We start from the raw sequence: 19,986 nt of genomic DNA on the forward strand, positions 1-19,986 counted from the left end.
ATGTACCTGAACTCCATCCCGACCCTGTACCCCTTACTGAGAAACCCACAGCAGTCGTAAGCAAGGACAGATCTCCACGAGGCCTAAGGCTTCGAAGATCAGCTCGTGTCTGTAAGCCTCCTGAGCATCTTGATGTGCAAAAAAATTAAATGAATAAACGGGGCAGGGGAGAGGAGATGAGATGGTTCAGCAGAGTCATGTGACCGGCCCATGTTCCGATGCTGTGCTGTGATTGTGCCCGTGCCTGGATTAAACCTATTGTTCACACTTCAGAGTCTTCGTCCCTGTTTATTGAGTGCATCACACCACTCATACAGGGTTACGAGACAAATGGAGTGTGGAGGAAAAAAAATAGTTAGATTAATGTACTTTCAAATATAATGGTCGCTGGTGCTTTATAAATTTAATTTTTATACTATAAGTCGAATTGGCTGTCAGTGATGTTTCCCTTTCCCCAAGAGTCTTTTGACCTAAATGTTGATAAAAGGAATTTCTTGCTACGGAACAAAGTGACCTGGTTGATAACGCTGCAACTTTTGACCGAGTGGACACGTATTGCAGTTGGAGTTCTTTTGCCTGATGCTTATCAGCCCCGTCCACTCCCACAAAAAGCATCTAAATGCCAGGAAATGTAATCTGAGCTCAGTGGCAAATCATTGCGGATGTTTACCATCTCGGTGCTTTGGACTCCGTGGTGCCATATTAAAATAAAGGTTCTCTGATGAAATGTACTCTCGTTGTGGACAGTGTATTAAGATTGAAGTTTTATTTTGAGTAACAGGATTTACATTAGAAATTCTACAACAGAAAACGGGACGTGAAACACCCGAGGCACGAGCTTTCTTGCTCGCACTTGATTTCAGACCAAAGGCTCCACCTGGGCCTTTTGATAAACAAACACAAAGGTAAATCGATAAAAAGTAGAAACACCAACAAAGCATGAACCTCTTCCTCTTCTTCCTCCCGTTCCCACAACCACACCTGTCCTGAGGCCACAGTTCGATTCCACACCAACAGGTGCTCAGATGAGGCTCCCCACATGAGCAATGAGCAGCTCATTCGGCTCAAGCTGACTCTAGGCTTTCACCGATTGGTCATCTTCATCCTCATCCTCGGTCGGCGGGAAATCCAAGGAGGGCATCCGTTGTCGACTGCAACACGGACACAAAATCATCCGGTCACGTGACGAGGACAACAAACAGCAACAGATACGAAACATGACAAAAACTCCAGCGATTGTTCATTTGCGAAAAGGCTTCGCTCGACTGTACCTCGGCATATTTATTTAATTCCCATCTCTTCCGCCTGTGAAACCGCCTATTCCGAGTCTGCCGTCTTGAGGTCTTCCCTGCGGGGTTTCGGGTCGGCCGGGCTTGCCGCCACCTCGTGATCTCCTCCAATTTCAAGACTGACCTTTACTGCACCTGTTGACTGCTGACACCTGTGCTCCCACCCACGCCCTGAAGATCCCCTCCTTGTGTCGTGGTGTCTCCTCCGTACATCGTTGCTGGGCTGTTTTCCCTCGTCCCCATTTTGATTGTTCAGCCATCTCCCTTCCCTGTTCGTCTGCCCCTCCCTTCCCAACGTATAAAAACCACATAGTATTCACAGAATACGTTCCCCGCGCACTCTTGAGAAGCGCTTGGTGCGAGGAAACTCTTCTGGCGGTAAATATGTCATTAAATCGATCTACACGTCTGATGAAAATGTGGACAAATTACACTTTGAAAAGTCTCTGCCACTGGGTACATTCATCAGCCTTTACAAAGGAGCTTTTATTCATGTTCTCGGGTGTTTTCACAACTACCAAGGCTGATAAAGACGCCACAATCGATCGCTAAACTACAAATCGACGGATCGTTCAGACAAAAAATTGTCCTTCTTCTTCTTCACTTTTTTTCACCAGTCGAACACAATGAAGGCTGAAACCATGACAACGATTCAAATTTCTAACACGAGGAAGTGACGTCGTCTCTCGGCATGAGGATTTGTTTAATTCACCGTGTAAGGTCTGAGGGGAGGACGTTATCCAAGTAATATGTGCTGTATCAAATGGTCATGTGACATGTGGTGAAGTTTAAACTTCCTCCGTTGAACGGTTTTTGATGTACACTAAATGTGTGCTGTATCAAATGGTCATGTGACATGTGGTGAAGTTTAAACTTCCTCCGTTGAACGGTTTTTGATGTACACTAAATGTGTGCTGTATCAAATGGTCATGTGACATGTGGTGAAGTTTAAACTTCCTCCGTTGAACGGTTTTTGATGTACACTAAATGTGTGCTGTATCAAATGGTCATGTGACATGTGGTGAAGTTTAAACTTCCTCCGTTGAACGGTTTTTGATGTACACTAAATGTGTGCTGTATCAAATGGTCATGTGACATGTGGTGAAGTTTAAACTTCCTCCGTTGAACGGTTTTTGATGTACACTAAATGTGTGCTGTATCAAATGGTCATGTGACATGTGGTGAAGTTTAAATTTTCTCCGTTGAACGGTTTTTGATGTACACTAAATGTGTGCTGTATCAAATGGTCATATGACATGTGAAGTTTAAATTTTCTCCGTTGAACGGTTTTTGATGTACACTAAATGTGTGCTGTATCAAATGGTCATGTGACATGTGGTGAAGTTTAAATCTCCTTCGTTGAACGGTTTTTGATGTACACTAAATGTGTGCTGTATCAAATGGTCATGTGACATACGGTGAAGTTTAAACTTCCTCCGTTGAACGGTTTTTGATGTACACTAAATGTGTGCTGTATCAAATGGTCATGTGACATGTGGTGAAGTTTAAACTTCCTCCGTTGAACGGTTTTTGATGTACACTAAATGTGTGCTGTATCAAATGGTCATGTGACATGTGGTGAAGTTTAAACTTCCTCCGTTGAACGGTTTTTGATGTTCACTCTTCACATTAGAACTGCCACTTCATAACTGCTGGCAGTGATGAGCGGTTTCCACTACGTCCTCTTTATTCAATAAAATTCAGGATGAGATGAAAATTTTTTTTTTTAATCAAATGGAAGACCAAATCGGTACGAGTCCTACAATGGAGTAATCAGAAGGAACCCGAACAAGGAAAAAACAAAGATGAAGTCATCAGGAGGAACGTGGATCGGATTCACATTTCAGCTGCTACTCCTCGACCCTCAAACCCATCCAGGAACAGCCAAGTGAACCTCATTCAAATAAATAAATAAATAAATAAATAAATAAACCATCCCGATCAAAAAAATTAAACAATTCTGACTGCCAGACCTTGTATCCGATCAAGGTGAAATTTAAAACGTGTGTTCCACTTCACGACCACATCATAATTGTCAAGTTTCACTTCGATCGATGAAGCGGTTCAAGAGAAAGAATTTTTTTTTAAGATTTCCTCTCAATCCAATATGGCTGTCAAGACCACGTGACCGATCAAATACTCGTGAACACCCTGGTATCACGGAGGCTTGAAGAACATGTGTGTGAAGTTTCTCCTCGATCTGTTCAGCCGTTTCGGAGATTAAGATTTTTTTTGTTTTTAAAACAAGATGGCTTCCGAACCGCGTGACCAATGACCATCATTTTTGTTTTCCCTGTGGACCAGTTTATCCTTAGATGACCCTCAAAAATGTTCAAACTTGTCGAAGAACGCAATGCATACATCATTAACGAACACTCCTATGACATCATAAAAAATCACCTTATTCCCCCGTGCGGAGTACTTGACAGGTGCCAAGTTTCAATTTTTTCCACGGAGCGGTTTCGGAGATCCAGAGATCCAACGTTTCTCCTTTTTTTTTTCAACATGGCTGCCACATCACGTGACCTATGACCTCATAATTATAATTACAACCTTCTTCATGAGTACTCGCTCCGATGGCGATAATTTCCTGTCAATCCGACAAGTGTTTGCAGAGAAAAGGGAATAACAATGCACAGACAGGTACGTACATCGCACGGACGCACGTGCGGGGACCGATTGCTCAACCCCCAATTTTTGCTGCGAGGGCACGGGATCATTGTAAAGCCTCTCGCTCCCTCCAAAACAGCTGTGGGGTCAAGGTGTCGCGAAAGAGCGTCCGTTGGATTTCCTTGGAGGATGAAGAAACTTTCCCCTCGCAGGAAGCCATTCGGAGCAGTGTCAAGCGACTCCTTTAACCACAACCAAATAGTCCAACCGTGCGAGTGGTCCGACCCTTGCTCGACTCGACTCGACTCGTATGACTCTCTCCACCACCGCACCCCCACCCCCCCTCCTCACCCCCTCTTCCTCTCGACTCACCAAAGTTCATTCTGAGCATCTGATAATGCAGTCTGCAAAAAAGCGTTGGTGTGCACCTGCGCCTCCAGTTTTCTTTCAACATCTTGAAGCTGCATGTCCAAGCAATCAAAGTCCAGCTCAGAATCTACCAGTTGTTGCTTGGTCATGTTCAACTTGAGGTTCATCTGCACAAAGATAAACAGCCCCCACAACCCCGACCATTAACGATCAGCCTCAGGTGTCATGGAGAGCCACGAACAATCAAATGTGGAGAAACAAGACACTATTCCTAAACCAAGGTGTGACGTTTCTCAAGAGTGAAACCTTTGCCTGGAGTGAGATGACGTCCTTCCTGCACTGTTCCTCACAATATTGAGATACTCAAGAACGACATTGTGTTAACTAGCAGGTACCCACAGAAATTTCGTGTCATGCAAAATGGTAACTTTCACAATGTTACACAAAGAATAGTTACTTGATTAAATAAACCGCCATTCCAACCCCAAGCCCTCAACCACACCCTTCCACCACCTGCCAAAGCCTCAACCCCCTCTCCCAACTCTCTGCCCCTCCCTCCATCCCCCAACTCTCTGTTCTTCGAAACAAGACGGTATTATGACGTCATTACATATTATTTCTTCATGACCTCATCAAAATAGAGGAACTCCTCCACATGCCGTTACCAACTTCAGCAACTCCTACCACCTCATAACCTACTTTCCCACCCATCCCACCCATTTCCTACCTCCTCATAACCCACACAGCTTGGGAGTTTGTTCCAGGGACGGGAAAAAAGAGGAATGAAAGAGTGAAGGTGAGAAGTGATTCTTGATTTTGGCAGTTTCACCAGAAGGAGGTTTTTGGCAGACCTTGAGTACCCTGAGGAAATATAGGGGGGACAGATCAATGACAGAGCAGGGGGCACAAGGCCGGAGAGGAGACGGAAAAAGACAGAAAGACCACTGACCTGCCTCCGGTGAGAGAGTAAGAGACCCAAAGACTCAGCTTCACCGCGGGAGATACCAATGATCCTAAAAGCCTTGGTTTCAACAGCGTGGAGTCGAGCAAGGTGTGAGGCAGGATCACAACCCCAGAGGGAAAGCAGGACTCCATCAGACCGCAGATGAAAGCTTTGTAGATGGTTAGAAGCTCAGGTGTGCCAAGGAAGGACTTTGCACGACGGAGGATGCGCAGTCGCCGATTGGCTTTGGGGGCCAGCTTGGAGATGTGGCTTTCCCAGGAAAGGTCATGGTAGATAGTGAGACCCAAAAGCTTGAAGGAAAGGACTTCTACAAGAGGATTGTTGATAAAGTAGATGGGGGGGGCGGGGGGGTTCCAGACGGTCCTTTCGGTGAGACATGGTGAGGATGTGAGATTTGTCAGGATTGAGAGACATGTTCCACGTGCTGGACCAGCTTGTGATTTTATCCAGGTCTACAGAGAGTGAATGACAGATGGTGCAGAGGGTGGAGTCATCAGCAAAGAGATGAAGAGGATTTTCCAGGGAATGATTCATTGATGAAAACCAGAAAAAGCACAGGGCCACGAACGCAGTCTTGAGGAACTCCAGCCTGGACAGGAAGAGGTGAGAGAATTCCATGAAGAGCCACGCGTTGACTGCGACAGGAGGGGAAGTCTGCGAGCCATGAGTGGAGATGTCCTTGGAGACCACAAGAAGAGAGTTTGGTGATCAGGGCGTGGTGTCGGCCCGTATCGAAAGGATATGTCCAGGGCTATGGCTCTGATCTCATGTTTGGCATTTCGGACCTCCATCCATTATTTGGAAAGAAGTATCACGTCCAGGGTTGAGCAACCTGGTCGAAACCCAAATTGATGGTCGTAAATCAAACCATTGGAGAAGAGGAAGGATTTGATCGGAGGTGATGATGGATTCCATAACCTCGCTGATGATTGGTAGAAGGCTGATTGGTCTGGAGTTGCAGGGATCTGTTTTCACACCTTTTTTATTCAAGGCAGTGATGTTTGCTGATTTCCAAGCAGATGGCAGATGAACTTGAGCAAATGAGAGGGTGAACGGAACAGAGAGAGGGTGAGAAAGAGCAGAGGAGCAGGTTTTTAGGACACGTGGGCTGATGCCGTCTGGACCCGTTTCAGAATCTGAGTCGAGGTTTGACAGCAAGCTCTCCACCATGTCAGGAGAAAAGGACACAGAGTCCAGAAACAGTTGGGTGTGACTGGGTAAGGTGTGTACAGAAAGCGATGGGTTTTGGACACGAGATTTAGAAGCAAACACCGAGTTTAGGCATTCAGTCTTTTTGTGTGCAATGTCAGCAGTGCGGCCATTTGAGGTCAAGGAGGAGATGGAGGAGGAACATACATCAGATACAGACTTAATGAGACGCCACCAGAATTTGGAGGAGGGAGACAGGTTTGAGAGTTCAGACTTGAGATTAGAAAGATGTTGTTTTCTGGCTTTCCTGAGGGTAGATACACACCTGTTCCGACCTTTGTGGAAGGAACTGAGATTACCTTCAGTAGGATTTGCCTTCAATGAGGCGAAGGCAAGTTGTTTCATGACAACTGCTTCACCACAAGCTTCAGTCTACCCATGGGTGGGAGGAAGGGTAGGACAACTGACAATGAGATGGGATAAATCTGTGCATGAGAGAGAGAGAGAGAGAGCAAGTTTCTTTGAAAGAATTCCCAGGATTAGTTGATGTCAGAGGAAGGAGAGATAGGAGACCAGTCTCGAAGTTTGATGGCTGCTTGAAGTCCCTGCCAGTCGGCTTGAGTGAAGTTCCAGACTCGTCAGCCCTGAGGTGGTTCTCCAATAACAGCCAGAGAGATGACCGCTTTAACAAGCACATGGTCAGATGAACCAATTGGATCAGAGGAAGAACAGCAGATATTTTCAGGGAAATTGGTCAAAATCAAATCCAGAAGAGATGGAGTACCGTTGGTTGAGATCCGGGTCGGGAAGTTGACAGATTGAGTCAGTCCCAATGAGTCGCAGAAGTCCTTTGCTGAAGTGCCATGGCAGGTGAGAGAGGTACCCCCACCCAACCAACTGGCATGAGGACAGTTGAAGTCACCACATATGAGGAAGAGAGAGTTTGGACGAGTGGATCGAAGTTGGTCCATGTTTTCGGCGAGCGAGATGTAAATGGAGTCATCGCTGTTTGGTGGACGGTACAGCACACATGTAAACAAGAAGTGGTAGGGGAGGGGAAGCGGTAGTCAGAGGTATACCTGTGGGTGTGGGGGGAGTGAGGGCAGTGCATGGTGAGTGAGGAGTGGAGTTTTTGATGAAGAGTGCAACGCCGCCACGAGGACGAGGCTCAGGTCTGTCATACCAGAGGAGAGAGTAACCAGGGAGAGATACTCGGGAGTCAGAGACGTCTTGAAGGAGGAAAGTTTCTGTTCAGCAGATTATGTGTGGTTTGTCAGTGGCAACCTGGATGGTAAGATCTGTCAGGTTTGAGTGAAGGTCCCAGATGTTTGAGGTCCACACTGTTAAGGAAGAGCTCTGTGAGGAGAGGTGGAGGTTGGACCACTGTGAGGTCCACAAGGAAGACAAATTTACCTGTGTATGGAGGGCATCACCTCGTGCACACACCTGCTGTTCACACTATAAATCCTACCACTGGAGGCCTGTCCATCCAGCAATGAACCTGCTGTAAGTTTGTCCGCAGGAGCAACAGATGACACTGTGCTTACCTTTACCTTCTGTTTGTCCGCCTCCTGACGTTCACTAACAATCTGTTTTGAAAGTTGCTCCACCTGCTTGGCGAGGCGGCGGTTCGTTGCTCGCAGCTTCTCTTGTTCGCTGCGCATGGAAACATGGACACGATGCTTTGACTTTGTTATTATTCATCAAAATGTCATTATAATTCATACCTATTATCATACCTATTGTTCATGATAATTCAAAACACCTCACGACAATGGAAAACGTGGGGACAAGGATACTGCACTGAAAATGGTGGAGACTTGCAATAGCCTTCCCCACCTGGAGGGGGTGGAACACGATACACATTTACATGGAGAATTTGCATCACTCCATCATCCCCCCCCCCCCCAAGACCACCAGCAAAGATAAAACACCCCGATACATTAATTGGGGTCATGCTGATCCTCTATATCGAGTCTGGATGTAACTGGGCCGGAACTGCAGAAGGATATCCCAACAAACAAACCCACAAACACCGGTCCATGAATTATCGTAAAGGACACCGAAACAAGTCCTGTTTGTGTTTGACAGTTCGTGTTCCAACACATCTTTGTGCGAAATAAATGGGGAACCCCTCGAGAGACCCAGCAGTTCCGCCACATTTACCTGTCTCCCACACAGGTGAGGTTTCCAGGTTTGTTTTCAAGTCGCATTCACGCGCCGAACATACCCATCATCGGCTTTCAATCGGAGCTCGAGTTTGTCGGTCCGTCCTTGGAGCCGGGCGAGGGAGTCCTCAAAGCTGGGTCTCCGAGAGTCCTCGATCCCCGCCACCAGTTCGCGCATCTTCTTGATCTGCAGGTCCGTATCGGCGGAGGGAGGCAAACGAAACAACACGTCGGAGGATTTGCTGAGGCACAATCAAAGTTTCCCCCGCGCCCTCCACCGTCCCCTCAATATGAGCACACAGGACCTCATGAGGACAACTCTGTGACCGGAGCGTTGGACCTCATGAGGCACGTCCTTTCAAACAAACCTCGGGTTGGTTGTGCTTTTGAATTTCCCACTCTGTGGTTATCGCCGTACTGTATTTGTAAATAAATAAATAAATATTTTTTATTAATTGGAATTTATTTATTTATTTTTTTGACAAGTATGTTGATCGCTTCCGTTTGTTTGTTTGTTTGTGCCCTCACCTTTAATCGCCGACAGGTGACAATTTTAAACCGATCTTCATGAAACTTCACCCAATGGATGAGTCGGTGGTCCGACAGAATCATATTTGTATTTATTTTTTAAGTCAAAAGGTCATTATAGGCCAAAGGTCAACAACTTTCTCAGATTTCTCAAATCCTCAATTTTCATTCGATCGACTTCAAATTCGAAGACCATTTGCACATCGGGTCAATGAATTCAACCATTATTTTTGAGGTCAACGTCGGTCAAAAGGTCATCAGAGGCCAAAAGGTCAACGTCGCCCAAATTTCTAAAACCGTCAATTTTTTTTTATCTGATTGACTTGAAATTTGAAGAGGATTTATAAATCAGGTCACTGAATTCAACCACCTATTAATTTTTAGGTCAACACAGGCAAAAAGGTCAACATAGGCCGAATTTCTAAAACTGTTTCTCGAATTGTCAATTTTCATCCGATTGATTTAATATTCGAAGACCATTTGCAAATCAGCTTATTGAGTTCGAGCACCAACGATTTTTGAGGCGAACATCGGCGAAAAGGTCCACAAAGGCTGAGTTTCTAAAATTGTCAATTTTCATCCAATTGACTTGAAATTCGAACAGGATTTGCACATCAGGTTCATGAATTCAAGCACCAATTATTTTTAAGGTCAAAAGGTGAACACAGGCCTAATTTATAAAATTGATAGAGAGGGCCAAAAACTATATATATATAAATATATTTTTATCATTACATCTCATGTTTGTGCTGCCGAACGTCGAGGAATTTCTACCTTCAGAACTACAACAGTTTGGAAAGGCCGACGAGAACACTACCCTCGTGAACCCCACACAAATCCCTCCTCCTTCCAAATTTCCAGTTTTCCCTCCTTGGTGTTTCCTTCTGTATCCATGTTGTCCACCCCATGCTTGCTTTTTCCTGGTTTTGGCGGTTACGTCTTGATCTGCTCAGTGCACTGCCATCTCTTCCACGAGCTTCGACTGTGTATACAACAAAAAAAATTTTTAAACTACCACGCTACATTATCATACTGCGCATGAGTGAGCTGCTGTCTCCCCGAGGCCCAACATGCACACAAAAAACACACACACACACACACGGAGGGATCGAGGCCCTCACCTGTTGCTGCAATGACATCTTGTTACGGTGCAGGTTCTGCCACTCACCTTTCTCTTGCAGGAGCTCTCTGCACAGCCGGTTCACCAGCAGACATACAATTTAATACAAATAACAATTCATCATTATACGGCCTGGCAGGATAACCGAGAACCCACCTGCCAACGGGGTCCACCAAAAGACCCCAAATCCTTCCCTCTCGGGCTCTGAGTTGACGGGTCATCATCAGTCCCATCCCGTGATCTTTTCCACCCTCCCCCCGTATTGTTTCAGGTTGCGATGATTCCTTCCCTCTTCACTCTCATCGTCCGATTCATTCATCACCTTCCCATCCGAGTGTTGTCCCACAGCCAGTGTCGTGCCTCATAACACCATGTAACCTCACTGCGTTTGTCCACGAAGTACATTTTGTTAAATGTGTAAAAATGATTTATTTGACGTTCTGGATCCTGACATTCTGGTTTCCCTGTCCCCCATCACTCCGGTCCCCATCACTCCGGTCCCCATGGCCCCTCTGGGCAAGCATGTGATCTCCCGTTCCCTCAGGTGACTCGCTGAGTGTAAAATAAGAAAATATTTAATAATTAAACTGAAGTTCCTCACCTGTTCTTTCCTTCTCTCGGCGTTTTCAGTGAGCATTTGAACATTATCGCGTTCTTCCTCGAGCTCGGCCTCCAGTTCCAGGATTCGGTTCTACGAGAGCAAAACAACAAGCATGACATATCAAGGTGAGAAAAAAAAAAAAACAAAGGAACCTGCCGCTTGTTCAACAGCAAAGGGATGGATTGAGTGAGAAAGATGGACGAACGGCACTTTGAGTAGTTGAACACCGAAGGAACAGTTCCATTGAATGAATCAATACCATGTGATGAAAAGTACGAGACCGTTGCAAGACCATTGGGCGTGCACACCTCAAGCTGCTTCTGCTGACGCGGGATATCCTTCTTGACGGGACTCGACTCCAGCTCAAACTTCAATTCCAGGTTATGGCACAGGAGCCTCATTTTCTCCGCCAAATCTTCCTTTCGAAGAGTCTGCTCTTCGTGGAGATTCAGCTCGGCTCGCTTCAGCTGTGTGAAAGCACAAGGTAACAACACCTGCACAGGCCTGCGGTACATAGCTCCCCACGACAGGCAACACACCCTTTCCATCCACAACCCCTTTTATTTGTCTGCTTGGACCGAAAATCATTGTCCATCACGATTTCCATTAATTAATAAAAAAAAAAAAAATTGGAATCGTTGCATGTAAATCTGGTGGTTCCAGGTTCGAATCCCATGTCCTGTGTCGATTAGTCCAGTCTTCTTGTCCTTGCAATTCCCGAAGGACGACAGCAACGTCATTTTAGGTCTTCGTCCCACGTGTAATCTGCAATAGTGAACAAAACATCTCCACAAGATCTAGTGGATGGAAGAGTGACCATCGTGGCATTGTGAAGAGGTTGGGAAACCATACAAGAATATAGTGACGTGGTGATCCCTTGCCTTGTGCTGCATCATCCTTACAACGGCGGAAACAGATGCAGTCTCCTTCCCTGACACACTTAATAAATAAATAAATAGAATCGGTGGTCTACCTACCCACTTGGAAGCTTGTAAAAGCAAAAACAAAGTCACCAGAAGTTGCATGGACGTACATTGTGATGAAGTTCCTCGCCAAAGTTCATGGATAATTTCAGGACCTCTTGGGTTTCCCTGCAGTTGCTGCATAAAGATGGTGTCATGCTGACTGCTCCCTCGGGTGCCCTCTTGTGGTCGCAAAAACAAAGGAACCGGGTCACAGGGTAATTATCATGATGTATGTGTTGATAGCAGTTGACAACTACTTCGCTGTTGTGTGTGCAGTTGGCAGCACTCACCGGGCTCTCAAGGCTCTGTCGGACCCGGTCCTGCAACTGCTTGAGCAACCATTCACGCATCTTGTGATTGATCTGTTTAAAATCCTTTCTCCGATCCACGTCGGCAGCTTGGTCCGGGATCTGTTGCGTTTCCCAGCAGCTGCTGCATAAACATGGCGGCGTCATGCTGACTGCTCCCTCGGGTGCCCTCTTGTGGTCGCAAAAACAAAGGAACCCAGTTACAGGGTAATTATCATGATGTATGTGTTGGTAGTGGACAACTACTTTACTGTTGTGTGTGTAGTTGGCAGCACTCACCGGGCTCTCCAAGCTCTCTCGGGCGCGGTCCTGCGCCTGCTTGAGCAGCAATTCACGCAGCTTGTGATTGTGCTGTTCAAGTTCTATTGTTCGATCATCCATGTCAGCAGCTTGGTCTGTACTTCCTCGGCCACCAATCTAACACACACACACACACACACACACACACACACACACACGCACACCACATCTCAGTCAATCCAGGTGTTCCGTGCAGACACAAGGTTCGTCGGCATTTCCATAACAAACATCTTGTTCATCACCGTTAGTCATTGCAGTGAAACTTGTTACATCGACCACCCGAAGGGACATGGACGTCATGTTCTCATCCCCGTCCGTCTGTCTGTCTGTCTGTGAACAGGATATCTGAGAAAGTTGTGCACGGATTCGGATGAAACTTCGTGTACACGTTGGGTGTGCGACAATGAAGAATTGATTCATTTTTTGGTGAAGATCCGGATCGGGATACAAGAATTATTTAATTTTTTTAAGTGATTCTTCATCATTGAGAGATTGGCCAACAACGATCAATCGCATGACATTTCAAACATGTGTTGTTGGCTCGTTATGTTCTTGTGGATCAGGCATTGTGTGGCGGAGGTGTGCGCTCCACCGAGTGCCTTTACAGTTGTTGTTATCACTGCTGTTCGAGCCCTACCAATGCCAGATTTTTGGGTCCGATGCCGATACCGATTTTGGAGAGTCCGAGTCCACCGATTCCCGACCGATATTTTGTCCAAAAAAAGGTACAAATTTTTCAAATTGATTTAAAAAAAAAAACTTCTGTTTTATGAAACTTTCAAATATTTGAGGCCATTTAACTGAAATTGTACTTTGAACGAGAAAATAAATAAATATAAATCGACAAGAACTTTTTAATGGTTCAACATAAAAACATGTGAGAAAGTAGGACGGGCACTCAGTAGAGCGCATACCTTCGCCAACGCTACATTTTTCCCCCTCCCCCCCCACCAGAAACCGTTGATTGTGAGGGTATTTAATCCCATACCACATCTGCCATCTCATATGTGTTATGATGGCTTAAAAACATTAAATTTCCTGCTGTTTGACACTGATTCACGTACATTGTACAATTTCTGTATGAACTCCCTGACCTTTTTGGGTGTCGGTGTCAAGTCAATCTGATGACAACTGGTCACATTATAAGAAACAAGAACTAGAACGGGCACTCGTAGAGAGCATCTACCTTCGCCGCCGCTATTGTTTTGTTCTTGGCATAAGAGTGTGGGGAACAGAACAAGGAGCATTTTGGTGCTGATTTCATACGAATCGGATCAGAATTGACTGCGTTATGATAAAAATACGCACATCTGCAAGGTCGTTGACCCCCCTGACCTTTGACCCCCAACCGCGAGTAAGGGCAATTATCAATTATTGCGTATCACAAGATTGGGCATTAAATTCTGAACATTTTGGCATTAGTTTCATGCTAATTGGATAAAAATTGACCGCGATATGGTAAAAAGACGATTTTGACCTTTTCATGACCTTGACCTTGACCTTTGACCCGATTGCTCCCAAAATCTAATCAAATGTTCCTTGGATAATAACCCATCATCCCACCAAATTTCAAGCGATTTGGTTTCATATTCACAAATAAATAAATAAATAAATAAATACACAGCGACCAATACATAACGTTTCGCAGAATGCGAAGTTAATCAAATAACTCGCTCATCCACATCCGGATCCGGATCTTCACCAAAATCTTATGGGTTCTTCCTCATCACACATCGAACCTGTCCACAAAATTTATCCGAATCCGTCCACAACTTTTTGAGATATCCCGCACACACAGACGGACAGACAGACGGACAGACGGACAGACAGAAAGGGGTGAAAACATAATCTCCTTGACCTTCGGTGGTGGAGGTCATGAGAATGGCACATCATGGTCCTCCTCCTATCACTTTACAATTGGTCACTGTCCTTGACAACAGCACAAGTTTTAATTACGGACCCTCGGTATCAAAAATAGGACCACACATCCTGAGGCTCACCTAGATCAGGAGCAACAATCACTCAACCCTCCTCCCTCCCCCTCGACCCCTCAGACCCTGATATTTTATTTAATCCCGTGAATAAACTTTAGTACATCATGGGTGATGAAGGTTGTGGTCAAGTTTCATCGAAATCGTGTTTGCAGTGTCAGAGAAGAAAGAGAATACTTATTTTGTGGGGTCAACCCCCCCCCCACCCCCTGTAGACCCTCTTAATGAGGACAGACTTTGATACACTTTGGTCCATGATGGGTGATGAAGGTTGTGGACATCTTGAGATGTTTACGACTTAAAGAGTTGCAATGTACGAGAGTAATCATCACTCACTGTCCGTCCCTCATCATGTCTCCACAACGCCACCTCCTCCCCTCACTCATCCATATCACACATCACCCCCCCTCCTTCTCTCCCCCTCCCATCACTCCCTCGGCCACGTCACATAATCCTCATTTCTTCACTCCCACTCGTCACAGAGTTCTTCTCCCTCCTCAAACATCTCCCCCACCATGGGATACTCCTCTCTCCCTCCCACCCCCCCCCCCCCCCCCCCCCCGTGTGTTCACAGTTCCACAACACACAAGGACCTTTAACACAGGAGGCCATTGGGCCTGTCAAGTCTACGCAACACCCGACGACCTTTAATCCCGACACGTCGGCCCGACCTCACCCCCCGCACAATCATAAGTGTTTCGTCCTGTTACGAGAAGTGATAAGTCCTGTTCACCGTTTTCCGCGCTTTGTTCCCCGTAACCTCCTCGGACATCGTTCATCCACACGAGGAGGGACTGAAGAGGAGTCGCACACGTTCGACTCGTTCAACGTCTTCCTTCGATTCAAACACGTGGTTCTTCTTCTTCTCCTTTTGATGTTGTTGTTGTTGTTGTTTTACGAGTGAAAAATTGTGTGTACAATTATTTTTTTTTGTATAAAACAATTTGTAAAGTTCATATTGTGTGATATTAAATGTGGTTAAAATTATTTTATTGTGAAATACGTGAAGCTTGCGGCTGGGCGTGGCTTAAAAAAGGAAGGGGATCGCTTGGTGACGTCACGCGCTCCAAACGTTCTGATGGAGGGTCCAAGTCGTTCTGCAATCAAACCCACACTCAGCAACCCACCCCACGTGTTTATACTTAAAGTGGAGCAGGAATCGAACCCAGACTCAGCAACCCACCCCACGTGTTTATACTTATAGTGATGACACGGAAAATAAAATGGAGACGGAGAGATCGAGGTGTGGTGGATTCGCTTGATGAACATTCGCACCTGGACGCACGCACACGGCTCAAAATTGATCACACGCAGTCAGCTTACCTCGGATGAGGGGACGATGAAGGAAGGAAAGGGGGAGAGAATGAGGAAGAACAAGTGAGAGATGATGAAAGATTGTAATTATTGGGGACTTGTCAGAGCTGCAAACAGTTATAAATGCAACGTGGAAAATCGTGTCGTTTACACGCACAAAAACACACACACACACACACACACACACACACACACACACACACACACACACACACACACACACACACACACACACACACACACACACACATATATATGTATTGTTGCAAATTTGCTCCCACCGGCGTGCGAACGGCCACGTAACTCGAATCGCGGCACGTCGCCCACCGGACGGACAATTCTGTCGTGACCCTCTCGGACTAACGCCGGGAGCTAGTCACGGGTGGACCTTTCGGCCTCACCACGATCGTGCCAATCGGCCCCCGCGTGGGATAGGGTTGTTCGCCAAACTCGACCTACCTAAGTACCCACACGGAGGGTAGACCGGGCGATCGCACCTCGCCGCAGGTCAACTCTGGACACGGGCCACTTAAGCGACCCGTTCCGTACTATCGGGATAACCGAGCGGTGTTATCGTCGGCCTCGACGGTTCCGATTAATTATCGGGCGTATTAAGCCCACTACCAACCCTTTACGTGAAGCAAGATGGAGATTCAATTAAAGAAAAGACGAAGCGAAACGGGAAAAACAGTTCAACATAATGCACATTTATTCCGCGGCACACGGAGAGCACACATATACAATTAAACAGAATGCACCTACAGTAATTGCAACAAAAGAAACACAACAATGCAGATCTACAACCGACGACGCGTGCACACGGCAACACTTACACAGTTTTACTTTACAGACGGCACCAACAACACGTTTATTCAAAAGGAAAAGAAAAGGGCCACCCTCAAATACAAGGGGGCAGACGGGGCCTGTGGACCAATATTTGTGCGGGACCTGAAAGAGCGGTCAGGTCCGCGAGACCGGGTGGATCCTACCCGTGTCTTTGTGATGAGCCGCAAATGTGGCGGCGCGGCGGTGCCCCGACTTCGTGCTCCTTCGTGGGTTTCGTTGGCACTGCTTGGAGTGGGGTGGGAACAGTGCCCCCTTTCGCACTATATCAGCGCGGGGGGGGGGAAAAGGGGGGGGGGAATTGCTGGCTTGCTTGGGTCCCACGACGAGCGATTCCACTGCGAGCTCGTCGCCGACCGCCGTCTTCCTTGCCTCGGACCCGAGCTATTCGGTCTCTTCCCCAATTCTCCTCAGCCGACTGCAGCAAACCACCTGTACGCCCTCGCCTCCCGACTCCACTCCGCGCTCCTCCAAGGCAGACTCTGTGCTCAAACCGACTTGACCGCGCTCCAGGCTTCCTCTCTCTGCAGCTCCCCGACAGACTCCGAACCCCGACAGACTCCTTCTTTTTCGCCCTGCGCTCGGCGCTTTATAGGCCGGCACGAGAACCCATATGCAAATTTCTGGATCAGAACGAGCTCAGGGGTGGAGCCACGCTCACCCATTGGATGGAGGAAAAGGGGCGTGAGTCTCCCCTGATCCGAGAATTTGCATATCTGGATTATACACCGACGCGCCTGGAGGCGGGGCCAAACCGCCCCGCGCTTGCTGATTGGGCGGATCAGAAGTGGGCGTGTAGCATTCCTGATCCGAATTCTCCTCGGAAAGGCTGCATTTTGCACTCATGGCTCGGCGCGCATCTTGCATGAGCCCAGGACAGCCCGACGCTCGGCGCCCACAAGTGGTGCGGGAATGGCCGCAGAAGGAGGAGAGGTGAAGGTGGTGGAGGGTTTAAGGTGGTGGTTTATGGCCATGGTGCCGTTTGGAATGGCGGTGATGCGATGTTTGCGGGAGCGAGTTGTGAAGGTAAAGATCGTGGCTGTTGGCATTGTTGTTGTTGTTGTTGTGAAGCAGCGTTGTGGTTGGTGGTTGTTGTGTGATGGCGGTTGAGACGTGGTTGGTTCAAAATAAAGATAGAACAGAAAAACGGATATCTCAAAGCGTCGCAGCCCGGTTGGATGACATAAATTCCCTCTATACAACGGGTTTGGGCTAACTACACAAGTACTTACAGAGATATCTCACCTGAGGGCCCTTTATGGTGGAATCCGAATTTCCACAACCGTAACAGTATAATGGGGTAACGACGCGAGCGATGATATATCAGCCCCAAAAAGATAGATACTTGGTTTAACATTTTTATTCGTCATAACTGGACAAGGTTAAGCAAATCCAAGTGGAATCAACATCTAAGGGGTGGAACAGGAAGAGGATGAGAAGGGGTGAAGATTACAAGATCAAATGCACACATCGGTATTCCCTCATCTCCGAGTTCATTCGAGAAAGAGATGGGCGGACAGGGAGAGAGAGATAGAAAGAGAGACAGAGAGAAAGACATGGACAGACAGACAGAGACAGAGAGAGAGAGAGAGAGAGAGAGAGACAGAGAGAGAGAGAGAGAGAGAGAGAGAGAGAGAGAGAGAGAGAGAGAGAGAGAGAGAGAGAGAGAGAGAGAGAGAGAGAGAGAGAGAGAGAGCACCCACATGTCAGCTGAGGCAGAAAGGAAAACAGGAAATAAAAATCGCAAAAACCACAGCCATGGCAACTTGCGGTGTCACCAAGCAGTGAAGCACAAGAATAGGAAGAGAGGAAAAAATAAAATTGCTGAAATCACAGAAACAGGTAAGAATGCAGATGGGGAAACATATCAGGAGCTTCTCTCACAGATCCGAGTTTTGATCGCAAAATGGTTTGCAAAGGAGACGGTGTCTCGGCATTTCTCGGCCTCTCGGTTCACGAACGCGCCTGCACGGACAGACGGGTTCGTAAAAAGTGAGAAAATGATTGAAATCAAAATTACCTTTTTGCACAAAATGAAAAACATTTCGAATGCAAAGTGTAAAACAAGAGAAAAGAAGAGAAACAAACACTTGTTCTTAATTATCATTCGAGGCTACAACATCCAAAAACAAATGAGCAGCTCCATCGGGGTGAGAGAATGTCCAGGTAATCGGTGTGGAGACAGGTTTGTGCAGGTTTGTCCATTCACGTACCCAGTTCTATTTCGCGGTGTTTCAGGCGGAAGGTCGGATGTCCGAAACACATGCGGAAGATGAAGACCCCGAGACCACCAACATCCAGCATTTGCTCCGTCACGACCAAATCCTCATGCACAAGGTAGCTCTGCGGCAAGTATGTTCCCAACTGTGTGTGCACACGCCATCGCACAAATATTCTAGCGGAACTCGGTCGAGCGCATACCTACACCAGGCTGAACAGGTTCACATTTTGTATCCCACTGACAGGCCGGATCTGAATCTGGACCTTAACCAAAATCGAATCAGCTTATTCTTGTCACCTACCTGTCACCTGTCACTTTCCGGATCGCCATGGTACAGGCTAACCCTTATTACTTCAGAACATTCTGGGTGGAGAAAAGGCATCAAAGGCCACAAATCTCCATCTGTTTGACGAAACGAGACATCATCGTTTGGAGAGGAGCACCGCTCCACGCCGACGACCACAAGCAAGCCGGAACGCATGCTTGTGATGATGCCTCCCCCTGGCAGGCTGGTGTTAATGGAGGACAAAATTCTCCAACGTTTATTCCTGCAGATCACCCTGTATATAGGGTGACGGAGCAAGATCTGCTTTGGCAGTGTGCGTGCGAGGCCGGAGAATACTTCACGATCCCGGCTACCGCTCAGAAGCTCCGGAGCTTCTTCTGGGTACACCCACACAAAGAGTGGTTGTGTGGCACGCACTATCCGCAGGTCAGAATCCACGTGGAAACAGGCAACGTGGCATGTGGGTTCATGACCTGCTGAACAGTGAAGGAGTGCATGTTGGATATAATCACTCAAACCTCACCGACCTCAGAGGCGTTGTGTATAACTATACAAACCTTGTTGTTGTGAAGTAGATCGAAAAGTCTTCGAGGTGGCATGATGATCGAAGTGTTCATTGGAATCACGTAGCATTTCTTCAGGGAGATGTCGTAATACGCCGTGAGGAGCTACAAACATGGTCGGATGGGGGGGGGGGTGAAAGTAAACACTGTATGACAAGGTGTGTACATAGTTACCTGCTCGGTTTGTTTAACGTGAGAAACTCAAACACAAAAACGAAGATTTCTCGAATCAAAAACCTCATTCTGTTCCTTAATCACTTGTCATGGTTTGAAAAGGAAGAATACTCAAGCGATGATCTCTTAACGAGAAAACAAGTTTTATGACAAATGGTGCAGTGGGTACCTGTTGCCATTTTGTAGGATGTATGGTGTTGTGCATTCTGCAAACAGGTGTGTC

General features: G+C 46.8%; 2 protein-coding genes across 8 annotated transcripts; both read right to left on the bottom strand.

Annotated features, from left to right (window-relative positions):
- Window positions 1–751: 751 nt before the first annotated feature.
- LOC147007889 (uncharacterized) lies at window positions 752–15,232 on the bottom strand. Of its 4 annotated transcripts, none has more exons than XM_085866091.1 (10): window positions 15,096–15,232; window positions 12,351–12,488; window positions 12,054–12,242; window positions 11,832–11,942; window positions 11,107–11,265; window positions 10,799–10,888; window positions 8,612–8,736; window positions 7,929–8,037; window positions 4,328–4,435; window positions 752–1,151 (listed from the first exon to the last, which is right to left on the bottom strand). In XM_085866091.1, the coding sequence occupies exons 1-10, from the start codon at window positions 15,132–15,134 to the stop codon at window positions 1,107–1,109; spliced, it is 1,113 nt and encodes a 370-aa protein (XP_085722217.1). In that variant the 5' UTR covers window positions 15,135–15,232; the 3' UTR covers window positions 752–1,106. The 4 variants fall into 4 exon arrangements, with proteins under 4 accessions (XP_085722217.1, XP_085722216.1, XP_085722218.1 ...); XM_085866090.1 differs by having other exon boundaries at window positions 4,272–4,435; XM_085866092.1 differs by lacking the exon at window positions 12,054–12,242 and having other exon boundaries at window positions 4,272–4,435.
- A 1,605-nt stretch (window positions 15,233–16,837) lies between these two features.
- LOC147007890 (integral membrane protein 2B-like) lies at window positions 16,838–19,974 on the bottom strand. Of its 4 annotated transcripts, none has more exons than XR_015053759.1 (5): window positions 19,933–19,974; window positions 19,584–19,694; window positions 19,042–19,499; window positions 18,733–18,883; window positions 16,838–18,484 (listed from the first exon to the last, which is right to left on the bottom strand). XR_015053759.1 is itself a non-coding variant. In XM_085866099.1 (4 exons), exons 1-4 carry the CDS (start codon window positions 19,966–19,968, stop codon window positions 18,387–18,389), a joined length of 375 nt encoding a protein of 124 aa, XP_085722225.1. In that variant the 5' UTR covers window positions 19,969–19,974; the 3' UTR covers window positions 16,838–18,386. The 4 variants fall into 4 exon arrangements, 2 of the variants coding, with proteins under 2 accessions (XP_085722225.1, XP_085722224.1); XR_015053758.1 differs by having other exon boundaries at window positions 19,042–19,502; XM_085866099.1 differs by lacking the exon at window positions 19,042–19,499 and having other exon boundaries at window positions 18,733–18,862.
- Between the last annotated feature and the right edge of the window lie 12 nt (window positions 19,975–19,986).

This window comes from Eptatretus burgeri, chromosome 23 (assembly GCF_056783735.1).
Source record: "Eptatretus burgeri isolate ZD-2024b chromosome 23, Ebu_testis_v1, whole genome shotgun sequence".
NCBI lineage: Eukaryota > Metazoa > Chordata > Myxini > Myxiniformes > Myxinidae > Eptatretus > Eptatretus burgeri.